Raw genomic sequence first — 22573 nt, 5'->3', positions numbered from 1 at the left:
CCGGAGGAACCAACGACGCATTGGATTGGGCCTTAATTGCTCCGGCAGACGGCATTGGAACAAGGGTAAATGCCGGCGTGTTCCACAAAGACGTCAGGAGCATTTAGGAGCTGGGTACTGCTTGGTTCGACTAGTCAGAACTGGGGAAAACGAAAGGGTTCTACTGGTCTGCTCCAGCCATCTATACTACGTAGTTGGGGTTCTCTCTGACTGGTCATGCGTGCACAGCGGGAGACTCAGGAGGATCGTCCAGATGACCCGCTTGTGATGTGTCGGGGCGATTGAAGTGAGGAGAACCCAGTCCACCTTAGCCCAAAGTTTTCCGATTTCCCCAAAAGACTGCATCCGACCATGATACGGCTAGGAGCATTGGGTGGACGTGCTTCGGTTAAGGCTGCGTACTCCTAGGGTGCAGAGTATAAATGGTCCATCATGTCACGACTTAGGCTACAAGAGACGAATAGTCAGACCGCGGTATTTGGCTAAACCCATCTTTCAAACCAATCATGTTATCCATCGATAGTCACCACCTAGCACTCGGCCTCGTTGTGGTCCTGCTCGTCTTTCTGGGCAGCACACTACGAGCAGCTTTTCGTCCCGGCCTACGCAGTATCCCAGGCCCCTTCTTAGCTAGATTCACTCCTCTATGGCGTTTATCCTTTGTCTGGAAGGGCAACGCCCACTCGGACTACCGCCAGCTTCACCACAAGTACGGGCCAGTCGTTCGGACTGCACCCAACGCGGTTGACATTTCTGATCCGGCGGCCCTGCAAACCATCTACGGCATAACTTCAAAGTTCATGAAGGTGTGTGCAATCCCGAGCAAGGACCTCCGAAACGCAACATAACACAATGATTCCTAGTCGAACTTTTACAATGTCTTTGACAATATGTACGAGGACGAATTCATGCCCAGCATGTTCACGACCACCAACGCCGAGGTACACAAGGCTCTCAAGCGACCGGTGGCCCAAAAGTACTCCATGACGTCCATTCGAACGCTCGAGTATCTAGTGAACCCCTGTACGCAAATGTTCACGGATGCCATGACCGACCTGCAGGGGCAGGTGGTCGACTTGGGCACCTGGGTTCAGTGGTACGCGTTCGACGTCATCGGCGCCATCACCTTCTCCCGCCGCTTCGGCTTCATGGAGACCCGGAGCGATGTCAATAATGTGATCGCTGGTATCGAAGGCGGCCTCGAATATGGCGGACTCGTTGGAGTCATACCTTCCTTGCACAAGTATCTTCTAGGCAACATCACGCTCAGGAAGATTTTGACTAAGTTCGGAACTAATGACCCGTTGCGGACCGTTACAAATGTGAGTACGAAGAATCTCGCGCATCTTTCTCTCCTTTTCCCCACGCATGTCGAGTTGACTGGAACATGTAAAGATGGTATTGGATGCCCTCGGAGAATACGATGCCAAACCAGGCTCTTCTGAACGAGGAGACTTCCTGGCATATCTGCGACGAGAGCAGGCGTCGACTGGCGACCAGCTGAGTACTCCGGACATGATGAATCACTTGATGAATAACCTGTGAGGGAGCACGAATCCCTAGCAAATTGACTTGCACTAACTGATGTGTTCAAAAAGCCTGGCTGGCAGCGATACCACTGGAATCGCTCTCCGGGCTATGTTCTACTACGTCTTGCGCGACAAGCGCGTATATGACGTTTTACAAAAGGAAATCGACGAAGCACAAGCACGAGGCGAATTATCGCCCGTCATCACTTTTGCAGAGAGCCAGAAGCTCGAATACCTGTAAGTTTGATCTTCAACCCCGGCGGCCCTAACGATTTCACCATCCCGACATTAACACAACACAGCCAAGCGTGCATCAAAGAAGCCATGCGGATGCACCCGGGCGTATCCTACCCACTCGAGCGTGTCGTCCCCGAGACGGGGGCTGAAATCTCTGGATTTCACCTACCGGCCGGCACCATTGTAGGCATGAACGCCGCCGTGATTCACCGCGACCGCGACATCTTTGGCCACGATGCAGACACCTTCAGACCTGAGCGCTGGCTCAGCGACGATGTCGAGGCAGTCAAGACGATGGACCGGCATAATATGAGTGTACGTATAAAAAGTGTTTGATAAAGTTTTTGGACCCACCTTGACGCAGCGAGCTGATTTTACATCTCCGGATTTCCCTAGTTCGGAGCCGGTGTCCGTACTTGCATCGGCAAGAATATTTCCATCATGGAGGTTGGAAAGGTTGTACCTCAGATTTTGAGGCAGTTCCATCTTGAGTGGGCGTCTAGCGAGCCAGAGTGGCAGGTATCGACGTATTGGTTTGCGAAGCAGTCGGGTTTGCTGGTGCGATTCAGCCCGCGGGCGCCCGTGACCAAATAGTCTTCAAAAAATGATTTAGCGGTTAATTATCCAAAAGTGTCGGCGTCAACTATTAGCTTGAGGCTGACTAGCTGCTCCTGTGGATTTACGTAGTAGAAGTGTGTTGCTATGCAGGCTGCGGTGTGGTGTTCACTGCTCGGTAATTTACTTAGTTGGAGTAACCGTAGCAGCACTAGAGAAAACTTAGATAATGAGGTGTTTTTTTGGTCCATGACAAGTACCACATAGCTTGATGGCCTGCTCCTTCGCAGATTTGATGTAACCTTCTCGAACTCAAAAATGTTGGAGATGGATGGGGATCGTGTGTATTTCGTGGAAAAGATCACTGCACTTCCCAAAACGTCCCGGGCTGCTACTACTTGCCGAGACCGAAGATAAAGGCGCCAGATTGCGTACGAAGTACGAGGGGCCCCGTGAAGATCTCCCGGCAACTCCACCGCTACCCCGCAAAGAAACGGGATTACTAAACCCTTTCGAGCCTACTGCATAGTTCCCACAGCCCCTGCAAGCTCGCGGAACGCGGACGCTCCGTCTAAGGCAGCTTCGGCGCCTGGGCTTCTCTGGCCTTTTTGCCCGCCGGCCCACTCCAACGTTGACACTACACACTCTCTCCTGCCGACTCTGCGGACGCGGGGGCAACGATTCGTGTTCCATCCAGCCGCTCCGACGCGGCGACGCACTCGACGCCAATAACTTTACTACCAGGTAGATCACGATGACTTCCGAGTCGCCTCAGACTCCTACGACCCACCACCCTACCCCAGGCAATGATGGCTTGAGTCCCCTGGAATCAGACGAGGGCAAGCTGCGAGTCTGCGACCACTGTAGAATGTTCGTTCGTATCGACTGATTTCCATCCACCTATCTCCATCGTCGGAGGGGGGCTGGGGGGCTGCTTCTGGACTGACACCATTTCTACAGCAAGAAGACGAAATGTGAGAGACCATGTCGCTTCGCTTCGCGACTTCGACGTCTTTGACTGCCGCCCAACAGCCTCGATTAACATTGTGGACTCGGAACAGGTGATCTGGTCCGTCCTACGTGCGGCAACTGCCGTACGCGTCGCATAGTCTGTTCGCATACCAAACGAAGAAGAAAGCCAGGTACTTTTGCGTAGTGAATGACTATTACTTTGATTCGAGTTGGGTTTCTGACCTGTGCTACTACGTTTGTTTCAGGACCTTCCAAAGGATGTACAAAGAGACCCAAGCACTCGACCAACGCTGGGTCGGTCTCTTCGTCAGAGAGCGGTCCGCGAAGGCGAATCGCCCCCTCGACAATCTACCCCAACGGCTCGCGTTCTACGGCGTATGGAGAGAGGAATCCAACAAGCTCGATTGAAGATGTATCCCTTCAGTTTTGGTCTGAAAGTGGATGGGGAATGCCGTTGTCCTATGGCCCAGACATGAGCCTTGAAATGGAAACTTACCTGTCAGTAAATGAGGTCCATCCACGCGGCCGAGTGATGCGGAATGGCAGGATCTAACAGAGTCCACAAGACTGAACCTATACTTCATACACATACAGCCAAACTACCCGTTATTCGAGTCTTGCCCAGACAGACGACCCGGAGAGAGGCTCGACATGTCACCACGTCTCAAAATGGCCTTGTTCGCCGTTTCATCACGATTCGTAGCCCCAGGCTTCTTGACGTGGTCACCGGGAGACTTTGCGCAACGAGCCAAGAGTCTCTTCAACGACTCTGACCTCAGCGTCGACGAATTGAAAGCGTCCTTCCTCCTTTGCTTCCACGCCATGTCGGACTCCTTGACGTGGGCGACGGTCACCGAGGCGACCAAAATCACGAGGATGGCTGATCTCTATTACAAGCTCCACCTCGGAGGAAAGCGTAACGAGTCTGACACGGCCTTTTACCTCGGCAGCGACGGCGCAGCTTGTAGGGATGGGGTGACGGCGAGACAAGGGGGCGACGCAGGCGATTTGGGAAGTAAGATGAAGGAGTGGAATAGGGTATGGTGGTGTATCTACCGTCTTGACGCCTGCTGCTGTGCCACCACGTAAGTTTGGAGGTCGACATTGCTGCTGGGAAATCTGCTCTGCTGTGCTGACATGGAACGCAAAAGCAGGACGTCACCAAACCCGATCTCGACTCGTCTGGAAGAGGAAATCAGGTTTCCTTTTTTACCAAACACCGAGTCCCTATACCAGCCAGCCCTTGACTCGGAACGACATCAGGACGTGTTCCAACCCGACTCTCTGAGCAGATCGAAGCACCCGAAGCACTGGCAGACCATGAGAGCCATCTTTTCTCAGCCGTCGTGCCGGAACCAGAATCTCTACCTCGGCGTGTGCTCCTTTGTGAGATCTGTCACAGACCTTCGGTGCCTCGTGAAGTCCAGCCGCGGCCGAGGTCTGGAGGACCGCCTGCGGGAGCTCGAGAGCGATAGCGCGGCCACGGCCTTTGCGCTGCCCTTGTGGTATTTCCAGCCTGTCAGAAACTTGGTCATCGCCGAGACGGAAGAAGATCACGCGTCTCGGTTGAAGAATCTGCTTGTCTGGTCCTGGTAAGTCTACAAATCCACCTGGTGACGTATTGGTAGATGATGTTGATCAAATCGGCGCATGGTCTAGTACCAACTTACTACTCGCCATCTGTGCGGCAGATATGAGCAGCTCTCGATCGAGCGGAGCTGCTGCTTCCGATCTACCAGCCCACTGGCGCTCGATCTTGGACAAGGCAAACGACGCCACCGACATCATTCGCAAGTGGAAGCCCGCCTACGTCGACGTCGTCGACCCCATGTGCTCGTACATTGTCCTTTTGGTCGGCTCAATCTTGTCTTTTGAAAGGGAGCTCTCGTCTGAGAAGGCTCTGTACTCCTCGCAGCTTGACCTGCTGGAGTTATTCTTGGAGCAGATAGGAACTCGCTGGCCTATAGGTGCGTTTTGTTCACATTAACCTTGGTCTATATCATATCCCATCTGACAACTTTTGACGTAGCAAATCGTCTCGCCAGTAAGTGATGTTACTCATAGTTTTTCTAAGGGTTGAACAAGCTGACTGAAAGGATGAAAAGAATCACTTCAATCGATACAGGTGAAACTGATTTCGGAAAAGCCTACAATTGAGACGGCGCTCACTTATGTGAGCCAGCTGACGAACCCTTTCAATGGCCAACCGGTGCACCCGGCCTTGAAAGGTGAAGCCTCGGGAGCTAGCACTTTGGAATCTATGGCGGCAAGGGATGTAAGGACCGGAGACTATGCAATGACTAGCGTATATGATGAAGGATACAGGCGATATTCTGACCTGGACCATGTTGATTTCACAAGTCTAGAGGGAGTTTTGGGGGGTATGGACCCGATGGATATGCTGCTACAAGTAGGTTGTGGAACAGAGGTACCGAGGTAGGAGGAGCTGGCACCACGAGAACATGGCGTCCATGGATATTTTTTTGTGCAGGAACATGTCCCGCCATACAAGGGAGAGATTGCTCTTAATATTTGGAAAGCCCGCGGGGACCATTTCATGCTTGACGGCGAGCGAGTGACGTGGATATGAGATGAACTCAAGTCGGGTTGGGGCATAACCTCGAGGACGGGGGAAAAGCCATCTGGTGACAGGTGCGGCACATCAGACGCTGCGCATGAGAACCTTTGTGCTGATTAGTTTGGAAACACTGTTCTTATTCCCAAATAAACATGTGAAAGAATGCATGATGAGGGCGAGTATTGGAGGGGAGAACGGGCGAGTTTGTGGATGTGGGAATGATGAGCCAATCGTCCGTTGTTTTTTTTTTTTTTTTTTTTTTCCATCCCAGCATCTATCTACTGATATCTGGGGAGTCCAAGCGGAAAACCGTTGTAGAGTTTTTTTCCCATTTCCCGTCGGGATTTTATTCGGCCTGTTGTTTGTTTGTAAACCACAGCATAAGGTGGTGAACGTGCCCGGAAACCATAATTGCATTGTGGACTCGTGTCTTGTCACGGATGATTCAGTCGGAGCTCTGCCGTATGCACATGAGGGCATGAATATATTTGGGGGCCAAAGACAGGATTCATCTAGGTTCAGGGGGAAGAAGATGAGTTCATATTGTTGTAATCCCGAAAGAGCCGCTGTTATTACGAACTGCACTCGGAGGCCTTCTGTTAGTGAAATAAGGGAGAGGGAAAGGAGTGAAGACTCGGAAGAGGGAGTAGGGAGATCAAGTAACGTTCAATCTCGGGGACGCTCCGAACGAAATCGTGGAGAAAGCCAAGATATTGACAACTATTCGAACCCAAGGTGTTTACAAATTTCAAGCGTGTTGGTGCCTACGATCAGCTTGCTCCGCAGAGCATGAACGACCTTGTTGCAAGCGCCCCCTTTCCGTGCCGTGCCGTGATGGGGGGGCCAAAGCTCGACGCAGCCACCACCACATATCTAATTCTGCACTGCTGGATTACGCTCTTGTGCTTGTGGCTGATGGGCGGCGGGAGGGAGTGTGCGCGGCACTGGAAAGCAGCACTCGCAGTAACGCGCCAAAGCATGGAGGTTCATCCCAGGCGCGGCAACCCGGAGCGGGTTCTGTAAGTGAAAATGTCAGGGAAGGGACTTCTTTGGGGGGGGGGGGGGGGGGAGGAGGAGGAGAGCAGCGCGACGGATGGGGGGGGGGGGGGGCGGGGGGGGGGGGGGCCGGCCCGGGCGCGGGGACCCCGGGGGGGGTTTGGAAGGTAAAGATGTGGGGGGGGGGATTGTTGGGGGGGGGGGGGGGGAGCTATCTGGTGACAAATTGGGTGGTGGGTGCTCGATGTGAGGGCATCCCTTCCATTATTCCACGTCATGCCGCTTGGGGGAAAGTGTTCCTAAGGCAAGGCACTGACTTCAGGCTTGAGTTGGTGAGTGGATGGACGATTTCGAGAATGTTTGCTGCAATCCATTGTTGCGTTCCCACGTGAGACGGAACCAGATGGACGTGGCATGCGAGAGGTCTGGTGATTATCTCACCAACGGCACTGAGTGCTGAGTGAGAGGATGGACCCTAAATGATACATGCACAAAAAACGGAATACCTGATTCATGAATCGATGAGAAGGTGAGCCGTGAGGTCATTGGATGCCTAGTGTAAAAGGCCCCGGGAGACCGTCCACGTTCTGGCGATCCAGGGAAAATCAGGGACTGTGCATTTTTTAGTGCGGTTGTAACGGTCAGGACGGGCGCGACGTCACAGTTGGTTGGCACGTTGGTTCTTGGAAAGGATCGACGGGTTTGGGCTGGCTTGCTGGCTTCTTTAACCGGGCCACTTGGAGGATTGGCGGTCAGGTTTGGAGGGGGCGTGGTGCGAGTGTGATTTGTGATCTGTGTGATGCGACCTTGGACCATCTTGTGCGCTTGATGAGCTGGCATCCTTTGGCATGCGCATTGTTCTACCCGTCTTGCAGAATGCGGTCGGCAAGACCTGGCTGAAATGGTTGGAGACCGAGGTGATGTGGTGGTTGGCAGCACTGGATTATGACAGTGGTAGCGCTACGGCGTGGGTCTCTAGCAACATTCTCCTGCTGGGAGACGAGCTTGCCCCGGATGGCACCATGGGACAGATATTTTGATAGAGATGGGATGCTCTGATAGAGTCGAGTCAGTGGCCGGCGCGGCCCTCGGGATGCGGTACCAGCCGCGGAAGACAAACCTGGATTGCCGCGAGGCCTTTGGAACCAACTTGAATGTGGGCGTAGGTGTGTATCCCCTTCGGATCCATGGGTGATTGGGCTGGCTTCGCCGGGCCTGTCGCTCACCTTGGCAGCCCCTGAAGGGTGCTTGATAGTTATTATAGGTCAGCCCTGAAGTGAGGGGCGCTGACCGTTGGCGCAGTATCTGTGTTTGGATGAGAGTGGGAAGCCCAAGTCAAGGGGCCGAAAGATGACCCCGATAAACTGCTTACCGTGATCGGGTCCCGGGGTTTTTTTGATTCCCGCGCCCCGCGGCGCTACTCCAGTGATGAGGTGAACCTAAGGCCCATGAAGGCTACTTGGCAAGCAAACCGTATTCGTAGTGTTAGGTTAGTTGGAGATGGATACTTGATTTACGCTTTTCGGGCCGCTTGTTGTTGTGGTGATATTGAATTATTGGAAACTCTGTCGTAAAAGGGAGAGTGTTTCTCGAGTGAGTTTACTATTTCGAGAGATGTGAAGATGGATGACGGATCCATCCCGGCAATTCTCATCGTCTTGCTCGTAATGTTGTCTGTTTGGGAAAAGAAGACCCCAGAGGATCCGTAGCTTTGCGACAGACGAGAGACAATCAAAAGGGGGCTGACTGGGGTAGAGAAAAAGGATCCAATGTCCCAACGTTTGGCGCACCCCGCTCTGCAGGAGGATAACGAGGGTCTTCCAGCTGCGCAGGGGGTTTGCTGCTGTTCCTAACTACGGAGATACGAAGGAGGAAGGGAGGGGTGGTGTGTTTGCAGGTCGTTGATATTAAGGTGTTGACCAGGGGAGGGAATGAATGGTTCTGGACAAGTGTATCTGTATGCAACATGTCACGCGTATGACTGCCCAGGGGCTTTTGATCAATTGCGGCTCCCTTTGTTTCGGTGATGTTGGCCCCTGAGATGTCGGGGTGACTTGATTCGATTAGGTAGAGGGATGGGAGCGTGTAAGGGGTAGGAAGAGGAGGTGAGACGCATGTCGCCTTCTGGGCACAATATCAGCACCTAACGAAGTGCTATCGAATGCGTGTCTGAAGTTGCGGCGGCATAGAGATATGCAGGAACATAATGAATAGGAGCGTGGCTGTAAGACACAAAGTGGACCAGTGCAAAAACCAACTTTAGCAGTGACGAGAAAGGAGATACATGGTGGGAGACAGGAGATGAAGAAAAGAGATACGGAAAGACAGGAAGATGAGGCTATGAGGACTCAGGCGTCCCGATTTCCAAGGAGACTTCCAAGGATTGATGAGATGACAGGTCGATTGTTATGTAGCTGCATGCATAGTGAGGCTCAGTCGATGATCCGATGTCACCTGGTCCGCGTATCCACGTATCCACGGAGGAGGTCGTCAGGCAGCCGGGCTGGATGGATAGAGCAGATGCTATGAATAGTACGGCGAAGAAGGAGGGAAGGGGACCGCTTATGTACGTGTATGCAAGGACCGCGGGGTCTCCCATCCCATGATTTTGACGCCTCATGTCCCATGGGAACTAGCAAGCGGCGGGCTCCAGAGCATCTCCACGATGCAGCGAACTCAAGGGTGACGGGTTACGGGAGTTGGCTGCCTTGACACATTCAGGAACAGGCCATCACCGACTGCGGGTACCGATCTCCTTCGAGACGTCTTCCACGGCCCTTGACGAGTCGAGATTGGATGCCGTGGCTTGGCCGCTGAATCTGACCCAGTTGGCCGGAAACTCGGCGTCGAGCACGTCTTGGGCCTGGGCTGGGCAGCGGGACAAATTCTGTCCATGGGTGTTCTTGACCAGTGAGCAGTGAACGTGACGGGAAGAGCGAGAAGGTGACATTTGGCGGCGGACGATTACCTAAGTGTGTCTAGCCTCGACTTTGGTGCAACTCAGACAGAAAGCACCTATAGAAAGAAAGGAAGATGGAGGGGGAGAGGCAGAGAGGCAGAGACAGAGCGCAAGAAACAGCCCACGGCCCCAGGCACACAACGAAAAGCGAGAGGTCGCCGACTCATTTCGAGCCCCAGCAGCAGGACCCAGAGACCAGTGGGCAACCAAGCCTCATTTGGCCGTGGGGTCCACAACGGGAAGCCCGCCGTCGACCACTCAGAGCTCCGTAATCCTCGATTTGCTTAGCGCTGTAGACCCGCACGTACTTCTGCACACAATCACGCGTGTGGGTATACATATCCACCATATCCACCAAGTCCCGTCTCCTCCCTCATTCAGGAACCCAGGCCTTGCAGCCTCAGGTACCAACCTTGAAGAACCTTGGGAGGCGTGTGAGGGTGGACGACAGGGCAAACAAACATGGATACGTACTCTTGTACACCCGCCTCCCACTTTCTTTCTCTGCAAACTGGACATCCAGCTTTTTGTACGTAGTTTTCCGTACTATGTAGGTTGCTCAACGTACGAGTACGTACCTTTCGGGGCACTCCACTGGGCGGCAGCGTGTAAGAACTGCCAGTCCACGGGAACTCCATGTCCTGTCCACGTCTGGCTTCCAGCGCCTCTCAGTGGTTCTGTGTCGCGGCCGGTAAGGTACCAGCAGGGGCCTTGTGGCTTCTCTTTAGTGGACCAAACCGCCTGTTCCTGTCTCCAGTGTCTCCCTCCCGGCTGATGAGGCCCGCCCACCTCACCTGTGACCACAGCCCGTCACCCCGTTTACTGAGGTGGTCTATTCCGCCGACGTGGACCCGTAACCTTGCAAGTTGCGCGCTCTCTCTTTCATCGTCAAAACCTCTCTTCCCCGGCTTTCTCTCCCACTGCCTCTCTTCAACCAACCGGCCTGAACCACCCGCCCCCTCATACCATGCGCCGCCTCGCCGTCGAGACATGCCCGAACCATTGAGTTATCCTCTCCCGTCTCTGTCTTCGTCTCCGTCTCGACTCGTAACCCTCAACGTCTTCGCCGACGCTTCTTCTGCTCTCCTCGTCTAGTCCTCCATCCAGACAAAGACGACGTCGACGACACAGTCAGGAGCGATCCGCCGTCTCTCATTTCCGGCCTCTACTTCTGCTACTCGTTGATCCTCGCCATCGACTGCGAAAACGCCAACCCCCGTCAATTGCACGCCTAGCGAAAGTACGATTTCCCCAAACCTCGACGATCCATACGAACGACGGCCGCATTGATTCGACTTTTGCGTTGTTTTTTCTTCCATCGGGATATAATGTGCTGAGGCTTCGCTCAGCCTCTGCTGTTGCTCCTTCTCCGTCCAACAAACAACGATCCAACGAGTCGATAATATCTCCATCCTGCTCTGATACCCCCCAACAGACGGCCAGGAGAAAGCAGAGACAAAATAACGACATCGCTCAGAATAGTAGCAGTAGCCGTTAACACCCCCCCGTCACATCCACTCCCACATCCAGCTACGTCCAACCTCCCGACGTCTCGCACCCCGGCCGACCGACCATGCCCACCTACCTCACCCGCGAGAACTCCCCCGTGTACTCGCCAAATTCCGACTTTTTGGACCTCGACCCAAACAACACGCTTGACCTTTCTGGCCACAAGCACCCGATTGACGGGCTATCCCACATCCTACCCCTTCGCCCATCGCGCTCAAACAACCTCCATGATAGCTTCGACGAAAGCTCAACCTCATCAACCCACGCCTCGGACGTTTCTGATTCCATCCCCACTCAGATGAATGGGACGAGGCCGACTAGTATGAGCTCGTTGCCCAACGGCTCGGCAGGGGCCGGAGGAGGCGCAGATTTTGATTATCACGACCACGACTCTCACCACGACCAGTACAATGATTACAGGAATCAAAAGCACCCGCTACAAAATGGACACATCGTCACTATGCCCGACCGGACAGCTCCGCCGCCGCCCATCACCATTATCAAGAAGCCATCTTCCGATACGGAGCAATCGAGCCCGACGGACAACTATCTCACACCACCGTCAATTGGATCGCCTGCGGCCGGATCCATCGATCATACAATAAAAACAAATGGGACTAGCAGTCCCAATTACGCACCTCCTGCAATACCCTCCCAGGGCAAACTCGCCAACGGTCATACAACACCCGTGCCAGCAGCCAGCAGCACGTCGCTGTCCCCAGATCTCATCGCCCAAAACCAACCGTCATCGCCGCAGCGCTTCTCCTCTCCACCACTCTATCAATCCGGTAGTGCTACCCCCAACGGATCAACATCCACCGGGCTGCAACCCCCAAACGGCGGGTTGAAGCATCGCCACACGCTTGAAGTTCCAGGGACCCAATCCAACCGCGCTTCCAAAGATGGCTCCGACACAGCCTTCTCCAGCGGTCGCTTCTCTCCTACAAGCACCACGCAAAGAGTGCGTAGGGCGTCCCTGAACCTGGTGCGGAGAGATACCCGTTCCATGCAGTCTGATGTACCGCGTGACGAAGTACTACCCGACGAAGACGCCCTGCGCTGGGCCGAGCATTATCGACAAAAGCGAGCCAGTAAGAGGAAGAGGAAAGAAGAAGAGGATGACGATCGGGTACTGGTTGGCACAAAGGTCGACGAACATCACACGAACTGGGTTACCGCCTACAACATGTTGACGGGCATCCGCGTCTCAGTGTCCCGCACGAACGCAAAGCTTGACCGGCCCCTTACGGATGCTGACTTTGAGGCGAAGCAGAAGTCGACGTTCGACATGTACGTCAAGTCCCGCGTAACCCACGTGCTTTCCAAGTTTACTAATTTATTCAGTGCCGGAAACGAGTTGGTGCCCTCGGCAAAGTACGATTTCAAATTTAAGGATTATGCGCCTTGGGTATTCCGACATCTGCGCGGCCTGTTTCGCCTGGATCCCGCAGACTACCTCATGTCTCTGACGGGCAAGTATATTTTGTCCGAGTTGGGTTCCCCTGGGAAAAGTGGCAGCTTCTTCTACTTCTCCAGAGACTACAAGTACATCATCAAGACAATCCACCACGGCGAACACAAGTTCCTCCGCAAGGTTCTCAAGGACTACTACCACCATGTCACTGAAAACCCGAATACGCTGCTCTCCCAATTCTACGGTCTCCACCGAGTTAAAATGCCTTACGGAAAGAAGATACACTTTGTGGTGATGAACAACCTCTTCCCCCCTCACCGGGACATCCACACCACGTTCGACTTGAAAGGATCTACGATTGGCCGCGACTATAAGGAAGACGACCTGGACAAGAACCCTCGGGCGACGCTGAAGGACCTGAACTGGATGCGCAGACAGCGAAACCTCGAGCTTGGCATCCAGAAGAAGAAGCTCTTCCTGGAGCAGCTGCAAAAGGACGTGGTGTTGATGAAGAAGCTCAAAATCATGGACTACTCTCTGTTGATTGGTATCCACGACTTGCAGCGAGGCAACGAGGAAAATCTTCGCGGAAAAACACTGCAGGTCTTCAACCCTGGTGGAGAGCAAGAGGACGGCGAACCGCCGTCGGTTCTCTTGCGAACACCTTCCAAGTTGGAGAATGCTCGTAAGGCGCGGGAGCTGAGGAACATGATTAGACACGAACGGCCAGTGCCCATGGGCCAGACGGCAGCTCAAATGCCAGATGAGCTTGATGAGGCACACAATAGGTCGGGGTACATCTTCAACCAGGACGACGGTGGATTCCAGGCGACCCACGAGGATAATTCTCCCGCCGACGAGATCTACTACCTGGGTGTCATCGACTGCCTGACTCACGTAAGATACTTACTTATCCACACTCTCCATCTGACTGCTAATTGTCTAAATAGTACGGAATGATCAAAAAGATTGAGCACTTTTGGAAGGGGTTGACAAGCGACAAGACAAAGATTTCCGCTCTCCCCCCTGAACTGTACGGCGACCGATTCTACAACTTCGTCGAGGGTATCACGATGTCCCCCGAGGAGGCGATTAGGGAGAAGCAGCGGAGGGACCAGGAACAGATCGAGGCTGCTGCGGTTGCGGACAGACAGCGCGTTGCTAGCTGGAGCTCGAGTATGCGCCGGAGGTCGGCGACGAACAACATCCCGCCGATGCCCAACTACCAACCTCCACCAACTCCGCCCAGCGCTCCAATGTCACCGGAAGCGCGCGAAACAATTGAGCGAGCCCAGCAAGATGCCCGAAGGTCCGAGAGGCACGGGGCCTCCGAGCTCAACGTTCCGGACGTCGTCCTCTCGACAACCAAGATGAACGAACGGCGAGAATCTGGTGGGGGAGGGGCTCCTATCTTGCCCGTAGTCGAAGAGGCAGGGGAGGCTTCATCACTAGGGGGCCGAAGCAGAGACGGGGCAAGCAGGGATGGAGACGACTATCGGCCTGCTACACCAGCGAAGCCCGGGATGGAGAGCCGATTCCCCGGACTGAGAGATTACGCGCCGCCAACGCCGCCCAAGGGCCATCATCTCAAGCCCGAAAGCCAAGACAGCGGCTATGGGGCGCTGCCCAATGGAAACGGATCCACGATGAGCAGAGAAGACTCGCTCCACATCAAGCCTCGCCTCAGCAAGGACTCGCTCGATAAAGCCTTGCCGCCGCTCCCTAAGGAGGCAGGCGAGCAGAGCGCTTTCCGCATGGGCCTTGCCTAGGGCGCAAGCCGTCTTTTGTGAACAAGAGCACGCGGATCCGTATTGTTGGGAGTACGAGTGTGAGCAGTCGCGATATAGGGGACGAGACGAGCCAGGAAGAGAAGGGAGGATGAAGCAGCAGCTGCAGAAGAGAGAAGGGGGAAGGGTTTCGACAAACCACAATTGCATCAACGGGGTCAATGACGAATTCTGCAAGCTCGTTCAGCGAGGTCTCACAGCGACCGAGGCAACAGAGAGCCGAGACGAGCCACAGAGCTTTTTACTAGTGTTTTCTCTCATGGATGATACCACCATTGCATTGAGCATGCTTCTTTTTTTTTCAACTTTTTGATTCTTCTCCCACTTTTCCCTTGAGGTTTTCTTAGTCAACCACTTTTATTTTTTGGTTTTTGTGTTTCCGCCGATACAGAAAGTCTCATACATAAAGGTCATCACGTAAAAATGATTGTTTTCCAGGTGATGACCAAACCTGCTGGGAATAAGGCAAAGGAGGGAAAAAGAGTAGGAGTCGGGATGGAATTGGAGGAAAAACCTTTATAGCGATATTCAGAGGGCGCTTTCCTTCCCATAATGGGGGTTGGTTCGTCTAGGTAGCACAAATAGAAGAGTCCAGTCTCAAAACTAGTTGAAGTCAATTCAGGTGCCGTTGAAGGTATCCCAATGGATGCGAACCCCGACATTGAAGCAGAAGCTTGATAGTTTTGGGGAATGAGGGCAGATTTAGGATTCCTGACATTGTGATTTACATTATTCTACAAATGTTTCCATCTTTTACACCGCCGAACCCCCGGGGAGAGAGAAGTATTTAAAAACAGTTGTTGTACACCCAGCAGATGGTGGCTGGAGAAAAGGGAGGTTTTCTGGTATCAAAATGGCCATTTACAGTTATCGGTGTTCGCCGTCGTCGACGACAGGGCTGGAGGACGAAGCTGAAGGCAAAGCGTCCATTCAAAGTCGTTGGATTGAATGGAAGGGGGGGAGGAATATGTTGAATTTGTTGTTTGTTCCCTTACTGCCTCCTTGAGGCGAGCATATCCTGCAAATCAACCTTACTCGGCGCGGGGCCCTTGGGAGAGGAGGAAGGTTGGTCGGCGAATGTAGTAGTGACGTCCATCTTGATTGCGTTTTCGGCTTCGAGCTGGGCTATGCGCTGCTTCTTTTGGAGGTCTGCTACGCGCCATTGCTTGAAGTATTTTACCTGTAAGGAGGAAGGGGTCCGATGCGTCAGTCTGGATTGTTCATGTTGGGAAGGTTTTTTTTTCTTCTCGTTTTGTTGATTCAGAGGTCCACGGCGCCGTAGAGCGTTGGCAGAGAAGCTACACGCATGATCCCATGGCCTCGAATAGCGATTACGTGAGGGAGGACGATGGAAGAGCCTGGGTAGCCAAAGAAAGCAAAAAGTCTACTCACCCAAGCAGCGGCGCAATCGCGCTCAAACACCTGGTTCTCGGCGGGGCACACCTTGCGGGCCTTTGCGTCATCCTTGAGGGCGTCGGCGATGATGTTGCGGTCGAGGCAGCCAAAGTAGGCGTCGCGGGCCTCCCAGCACTTGCGGCGCTCGCTCCGGTCCGGGGCGACGGCGCCTGTGCGGACTTCTTCGGCGCGCTTTGCTTCTTCGGATTGGAAGGAGGAGAACAGGCCCATTTTGGACGAGGGTTCTGGTCTTGCTTGTGGGTGTTTGGATGTGGCGTGTCGCTGCTGTCGGGAGGGGCGGGAGGAGATTGAAGAGATGTTTGGCTGGTGATGGAAACTCTAGCGGTGGATTGAAGGATTCGGAAGGTGGGCTTGTGTCATTAGTCGGGTTGGGTTGGTGTGTGAGATGGAGGGGTGGTGCCGTTTAGGTGAAGTCTCGATTCGTGGATGACGATTTCTGTAGATCTCTCTTTGAGCGACGCCGCGAAGTTCGAATTGCTGGGCCGGCAGAATGGCGGGCGGTGAGCCAATGATGTACTAGCGTAAGCATTCACCCGGGGCCAGCTCCAAAATTAGCCTTGCCTCATCGGTGCTTAGCGCGACGGGTGCCGATTGCAAGTTGCCCAGGCACGCCTGGCCGTTGCGCTTCTAGGCATGCACCGCCAAAAGTGTGGCGCAAACCACAGCTGACTCCAGCCACCAAAACTGTCAACATCCCGCTGCTTCCCTCGTGGCACCTCGAACGTGACAGCTTGGACGAAACAAACTACGCTGACGAAGAAGAACGAAACGGACGATACCGGAAACGACGATACCTGTTGCGCAATCTCTCCGGGTTTGATTCCCAATTTCCAACTGCAAAACAAGGTTTTCTTAGCCAACGCGGAAATTTGCTGCAAGAGGAAGAGGGAGAGAGAGGGATTACGACAAGGGGGTGGATTAGATGATTGCGAACTACAACGAAGCTCGATAATGCTCCGCCGGTAGCGAGATTCGAAGGCAAGAGACGCGCGACCGTCCTCCGCAACAACACCTCGACAACTCTTCTCTCTCTTTCAAAGGGGCGACATCGTAAACAGAAACCATATTGCGTTTCCCTCCGTCCGTACCACTATACATACCCTCACGAAATCTACCCCAGACGTCCCGGAAACCGAAGCCAACCCCGAAACAACCTCAACCTCAAAGTTGATCTCAACCCACGATGCCCCGCCGTCGCAAGCCGCCCCGGCCAGGCGCCCTCAACGACCTGCCCCCCTTGCGCATCGCCTCGCAGATTGCGGCGCTGCAAGGGCTGTACTACGCCGCCGCGCTGGTGCTGATGCTCTTTTCCGCGCTCGTCGCCGGCACGGGATTCACATTGGACCTCGTTTTTGGGTGGGAGGCCGTTCGGGGGGATACGACGCAGGGGTGGTTGGGGGCTTTCTTGTGGATTCTTGATGGGGGTCTTTGCATGTAAGTTTTCTTTCTCCTCCTCTCGTCTTTTCCTGGAGGTTTTCATTTTGGAGGACTTGAGTTTGGGGGGACTGGCGGTTGGTGGTGTGGGTTGGTTCCCGGAGCTTGAAAGCTTGGGATATCAGGATCAACGAGAGTTTGGGAGGGAGAGAGCTTCAGGATTAGCGCTAACATAGACGACAACAGGGCCGTCGCGATCATCGTCCTCATCGGCCGCTCGAAACTCGTACCCGACTTCGCGCTCACGATGCACGGTCTGCATCTCGTCGTCACGAGCCTGTATACGGGCCGCATACCGCGTAACGCAATGTGGTGGGGCGCCATGACAGCCAGCTCGGGCATATGTGTCGCCTTGGCGGTTTGGGGGTCTAGATACCGCGAGTTGAGGCCGATATCATTCGGTGGCGGAGGAGGTGGCGGTGGCGGCGGGAATAACGGCGCCGGTGCTGGGAGCAGCGGTGACGGGGCGGCGCAGAATGGCGGTGCTGGAGATGAGGAGGATGGACTTGGGCTTTCGAGGGGACGGGGACGTGGGAGGGGGAGGGATGGGGAAGGCGGGTATGAAATGGTTGGGATGGATCATGAGAGACGGAACTCTTGATTGGGATGTCCTGCCGAAGGGGAGAGACTAGATGAACCGAGTGAGAAGGGAGAAGAAGCGAGAAGAAGCTGTGGGATGGGACTGGCCGCGAGGCTGGAGGGTATGACATATCATTGCTTGGCGTTATCGGGATGTACGAGTATCGAGGATAGATGATCCCGTTTGTGTATAGTTTACGTGGCTGTGATGAAGCAGAAATAGACCTCTTTTTGAAGGACTTCAGATTTACTCCGGGCTCGAATGAGCGCTGGGCATCGTTTAAACCATTGTGATGCCGCTTTTCTGGGGCTTCCGGTGACTTGAGAGCCTAGTATCAAGTTGCCCCAAGAGGTATGTCACAAGCCAGTATACATCGGCACCTGCTACACTTCGTATTCCTACATCAAATTTCATTTCAGAGCCAAACGGGCGATATAATATCATTGCCGGGTGGCTGATTCACTGGCTTGATGGAAATCTGCCCTTCTGGCGGTCAGATGGGGGCTTAATGTTGATGCAGAAGGGCATTGCTTGCTTTTTGTAGATCAGGGCGGTCTTTGGGACCCTTATATATGGAGTAGAGAGTGATCGTGAGAGGAGCTGCCAAGTGCTGCTGAAGCTTGAGGTCGTCGACAAAAAATTTATGCGTATTAACCACCTCGGTGGAGGCGTCAGCTGTAGTGTAGGCTATGCAGAGCAGGAGCTCTACGCTTTTGCTATTAGTACCGTCCGCGTATACTGGTTGTCACCGCTCGTCTTCCGACTCGACTCCTTGCTGTCATTACGAGTATTGACAATTGCCTAGCAATGTGTGTGCTCTGCGAGAAGTGCGGTGGGGAAATCAGTTAGGAGGGTGGTTATGTATTTGCCTTTGATCGCTGAAGTCTGGGTTTCTAATCCACACAAGGACCTTGGGTTATCTCCTCAGTCACAAACAAGCTGGAAGGTGGGAAACGGGGTGTCCATCGTCTCGATGTAGCTACAGCAGCCCCGTGACCCAAGATCGCGCTGGGTATTGGTCAAAGGGGTATCTCAATTTGGACATCAAGGCACCAAAGTGATCTGTGGGACTCCAGCGCCACAACCGGTAACTGCGATCGTGCTTGTTCTTCATAAAACAACTGGATTTGGGATTGAAAGCAACAAGCCTGTAGTAGGATTCTAATACAATCATAATCTTTACCAAATCATAGCTGAATACATGAAACTTTACAATTTGCGTTGTAATCTCTCATAGAACGTACTCTTTCATTCATTTTCGCTACGGTCAGTATCACGCTCAATTGGGTACGAGTGGGAAATTCGAACCAAACTCAACCTTGCAATGTCGTCGGAACGAAGGCAAGGCCCAAGCAGAAAGTCGCGCTAAAGCGAATGGCAACTTGATGATAAATGGAAAGTCTGTAAGTTGCTTCCGTTGGTAGAAGGGAACATCAAAATGCCCAAAGAAGAAGAAAACAAAAAAAAAAAAAACCTTCAGGGAAGCAAGACCAAGAACTCACGGTTCAGACAGCTGACAGATATTTCATTCACCACTCTATCACAGATCTCGTCTACTTTTATGCATGCGTGTGTAGATAGCCCATGCTCGAGGTATCGAATGCTCTAGTAAAGGCTTCAGTACCGTCGCCAATTAATTCAAATGAAGAGCTCGATTATGAGCCCCTCTCCATTCCTATCAGTTCCTTGACCTTTGGCCTTGCGATTCGATTCTACCTGTGTAGAATATTGGAAACCAGAAGCCTCGAAATGGAAATGTTGGTCGCGCAAAAGCTTCTCATATACCGTGCTCCTGGTCAAAGAATAGACTCTTTTCGCCAAATTCGAGATTGGAACGAACGAGGCTGTCTTGCTTGAGAGGGCACTATTAGAAGCATCAACACGACTGGAGCAAGAATCTCATATCGGTTGTCTCATGAAACTTGCAACAACTTGCAAGAAACTGCATTCTCTAGCAAGAGCTCCAGCACTTGACAGTTTCATAGCCAGCATCACGGCAGCAATAGTTCTGGACAAGGACCCATTGGAATTTGACCACGCCCTTCTTGCAGATTTTTCCACTGCTATCTACGCATCTTCCGCTTTTCAGAGGTTAGCATCATCTCTTGAGGGTATCGATATCCAGCTCCGGGGGGGGTGGGGTCCTATTGGGCTTGTGGTTGATGTACCTGAAGAGGGGACACGACAAGCAGCCTGCGGAGACCACAGATGTGGCACCAAGAAGGAGCGAGAGGTGGAAGAGGACATGCATGGTTGAAGTCGCTTTGGAATGGAATGGGTCTGTCAAATTGGATCTTGAAGCCTCATTTATGAGTAGAGGTATATATCAATGACAGATTCAGGTGCCATTAGCCTGGGCTTATATACAAAGTGACCTTACCATAATGAATCTGAGTCAAGACTGACACCGTATATTTACCAAGGTTCAAACCCACACAATTATCTTTCCGGGGGAACATGATCTTATCAGTCATCAACTTCTCAAAACCTTCTAAACTAAATCGTACGGTTTTGAACTCCAGTATTTGTCCTGGCTAACCCGATTTGGCAAGCGTGCGATAGGCACAGTTGCGACATTGGCCCTTCTCAACAGACTTTGTATAATGCTATGGGGTGCAACTCATTCTTTGCAGTTTCTAAACTTTGTCTGCCAAGCGCTTCTTGGAACTTTTGCTGACGACTAAGATTAGGGTATTTTCGGCAGGACAAGGTTGGCAACCGGAGATGTTCGGCTACTCAATCAGTAGGTAAGGCGTGGAATGTCTCCGGTCTCCCAAAACTTCACTCTCGGTTATTCTGAGCAGAAGCTACAGGGAGGAACTCAGCCCCTATTTTTTTTTTCTTCGAATGTTTTCATGCGCTGTGTGTCAATTTGATAAAGTGGCATACTGGCTAAAATCTGCTGGGCAGAACAAGATCACTATCCATGCGTGGAAAGACTACGACAATCTGATGAGAAGAACCAATGCAAAGAGAAATATAATGTGGCACGAAATCAGAATAGGGGTCAGGGCTTAATGAGGGCAGCAACGAGCAACAGCGTTTGAACGCTAGTGTCCAGAATGCGTTCGCAGCCCCCGGGTGTGAACAAGTGTCTTTCTACATCGGATTAAGTGGCCAGGATGAAGTCTTGTTTACCTAAATATCAACCTCCCTTTCTCCGTAGCCTCGAGTTTGCAATCTGCGTAGGTTTTGGGTGATGGGCTGCCGTATGACCAGCTTTCAGCTGCTCGTGCTTGAAGCCCTTGCCACCAAAAACAAACACAACGCCTTTGACCTACCACTCCAACTCCTTTTTGCTATCGCCATTACAACCCCCTTCGGTGCTTTCAACCTGTGACTTCCGCCATTCGTAGACACCACCTCTCTTATCAAACGCGCTCTTATCCCACGCCACCTGCTGCATGGCCTTCTTCACCCCAACATCAAGCAAGGACTCGCTCTTCTTCATCGGACCATTGCCTTTATCGAGGAAGCGCAAGTGCTCGTCCAATAACAAATAGCTACCAGCCATGGTCTGATTGTCCTCGGGCACGTAACATGGCAGGTGCTTATGCCTTTCGCAAAACGTCTGCCATTGTTCCTCCGAGATGAGGAACTTCCTCGCGTCGCGCACCCGCGTGTCGTTCTCGTTCTCGCCCTCGACAATCAAGCACTGGAACACCTTCCACCGGAACGGCGCCAACTGCGCAATCGTCTCGGCCATGTCTTCGTTCCAGTTGTAGACGTTGACGACGGTGTTGAGCTTGAACATGATGTTGTATTCTTTGCACCACTCGGCGATGCGGAACACCTGCGCAATGTGGTCTTTTTCCCCGTCCGCTCCGCCGTTCTCACCGCGGCCGATCTCCTTATTCGTCTCGCGGACGAACGAGTCACAGGAGATTGCCAGGATATCCAAGTAGCGACCGTATTCACGGAGCCACTTCTCCTGGATTTTGCTCCCGTTGCTGACGATGCTTATGCTCTCGAGGTCCAGGACATCTTTGCAGTACCGGAGCAGCTCACCCAAGAACTTTGGGTGCAGGAAGGGCTCTCCGCCGGCAACGTTGAGCTTGCGCATGCCGGCGTCCTTCAGAAGACGCATACCGTGCTTCGCTTCATCCAGTGGAAGGATGTAGCCTGAGGTATTGGTGTGGAAGCAGAAACCGCAGGCATAGTTGCATTCGCGGGATGGGAAGTAGTTGACAGAGACAGGGGCGTCCGGGTCATCAACTGGAGGCTTCGATTTGGAGTCTTGGACAGCTTCTGCCTTTGGGGCGTGATGGCGGGGTTCCTCGGCGTGGCGGCGGAGCGAGAAGTATGTTGCTGCTAGCACCGCAACACCCACGACCCAGACGAAGGGGGGTATCGCTGAAAAGGCGGCCAGCGCCGCTTGGGAGGTTATGGTTAAGATTCCCATTCTGCTGAGTTACACATTAGTGTACGCTTTGTTGTTGCTATGTGTTGCTCGTCAGAGATCGACCATGAACAGAAGAATAAGCTTCAGAAATAAATCGTAAGTGAAGCCCAACTTGGGTGACGTCGGGTGTCAGAGTTCCAGCCTTCCCAATAAACACGAAGGACTTAATAATTGACCCCTCATATGCCAATAACATGATTGCTTA

The 22573-nt window shown here is 53.1% G+C and overlaps 7 protein-coding genes across 7 annotated transcripts; 4 read left to right on the top strand and 3 right to left on the bottom strand.

Moving 5' to 3' along the window:
• Positions 1-506: 506 nt before the first annotated feature.
• Positions 507-2360, top strand: CORC01_12500 (uncharacterized protein; the record flags this gene model as incomplete). The annotated part of the gene is made up of 6 exons (XM_022624120.1): positions 507-806; positions 864-1322; positions 1396-1541; positions 1599-1766; positions 1832-2081; positions 2163-2360. 6 exons carry the CDS (start codon positions 507-509, stop codon positions 2358-2360), a joined length of 1521 nt encoding a protein of 506 aa, XP_022469376.1.
• Positions 2361-3075: 715 nt separating this feature from the next.
• Positions 3076-5733, top strand: CORC01_12499 (uncharacterized protein; the record flags this gene model as incomplete). The annotated part of the gene is made up of 8 exons (XM_022624119.1): positions 3076-3199; positions 3282-3390; positions 3539-3668; positions 3840-4378; positions 4448-4885; positions 4953-5260; positions 5323-5337; positions 5399-5733. The coding sequence occupies 8 exons, from the start codon at positions 3076-3078 to the stop codon at positions 5731-5733; spliced, it is 1998 nt and encodes a 665-aa protein (XP_022469375.1).
• A 3865-nt stretch (positions 5734-9598) lies between these two features.
• On the bottom strand, positions 9599-9817 carry CORC01_12498 (uncharacterized protein; the record flags this gene model as incomplete). Its single annotated transcript, XM_022624118.1, has 1 exon — positions 9599-9817. One exon carries the CDS (start codon positions 9815-9817, stop codon positions 9599-9601), a length of 219 nt encoding a protein of 72 aa, XP_022469374.1.
• Positions 9818-11399: 1582 nt separating this feature from the next.
• Positions 11400-14518, top strand: CORC01_12497 (phosphatidylinositol-4-phosphate 5-Kinase; the record flags this gene model as incomplete). Its single annotated transcript, XM_022624117.1, has 2 exons — positions 11400-13646; positions 13700-14518. 2 exons carry the CDS (start codon positions 11400-11402, stop codon positions 14516-14518), a joined length of 3066 nt encoding a protein of 1021 aa, XP_022469373.1.
• Positions 14519-15527: 1009 nt separating this feature from the next.
• On the bottom strand, positions 15528-16162 carry CORC01_12496 (uncharacterized protein; the record flags this gene model as incomplete). Its single annotated transcript, XM_022624116.1, has 2 exons — positions 15528-15716; positions 15929-16162. 2 exons carry the CDS (start codon positions 16160-16162, stop codon positions 15528-15530), a joined length of 423 nt encoding a protein of 140 aa, XP_022469372.1.
• A 973-nt stretch (positions 16163-17135) lies between these two features.
• Positions 17136-17987, top strand: CORC01_12495 (uncharacterized protein; the record flags this gene model as incomplete). The annotated part of the gene is made up of 2 exons (XM_022624115.1): positions 17136-17386; positions 17573-17987. 2 exons carry the CDS (start codon positions 17136-17138, stop codon positions 17985-17987), a joined length of 666 nt encoding a protein of 221 aa, XP_022469371.1.
• Positions 17988-21243: 3256 nt separating this feature from the next.
• Positions 21244-22368, bottom strand: CORC01_12494 (uncharacterized protein; the record flags this gene model as incomplete). Its single annotated transcript, XM_022624114.1, has 1 exon — positions 21244-22368. The coding sequence occupies one exon, from the start codon at positions 22366-22368 to the stop codon at positions 21244-21246; it is 1125 nt and encodes a 374-aa protein (XP_022469370.1).
• Between the last annotated feature and the right edge of the window lie 205 nt (positions 22369-22573).

Source organism: Colletotrichum orchidophilum (genome assembly GCF_001831195.1).
Source record: "Colletotrichum orchidophilum strain IMI 309357 chromosome Unknown Scaffold_155.1, whole genome shotgun sequence".
Taxonomy (NCBI): domain Eukaryota; kingdom Fungi; phylum Ascomycota; class Sordariomycetes; order Glomerellales; family Glomerellaceae; genus Colletotrichum; species Colletotrichum orchidophilum.
This window is presented reverse-complemented; position numbering and strand designations above follow the sequence as displayed.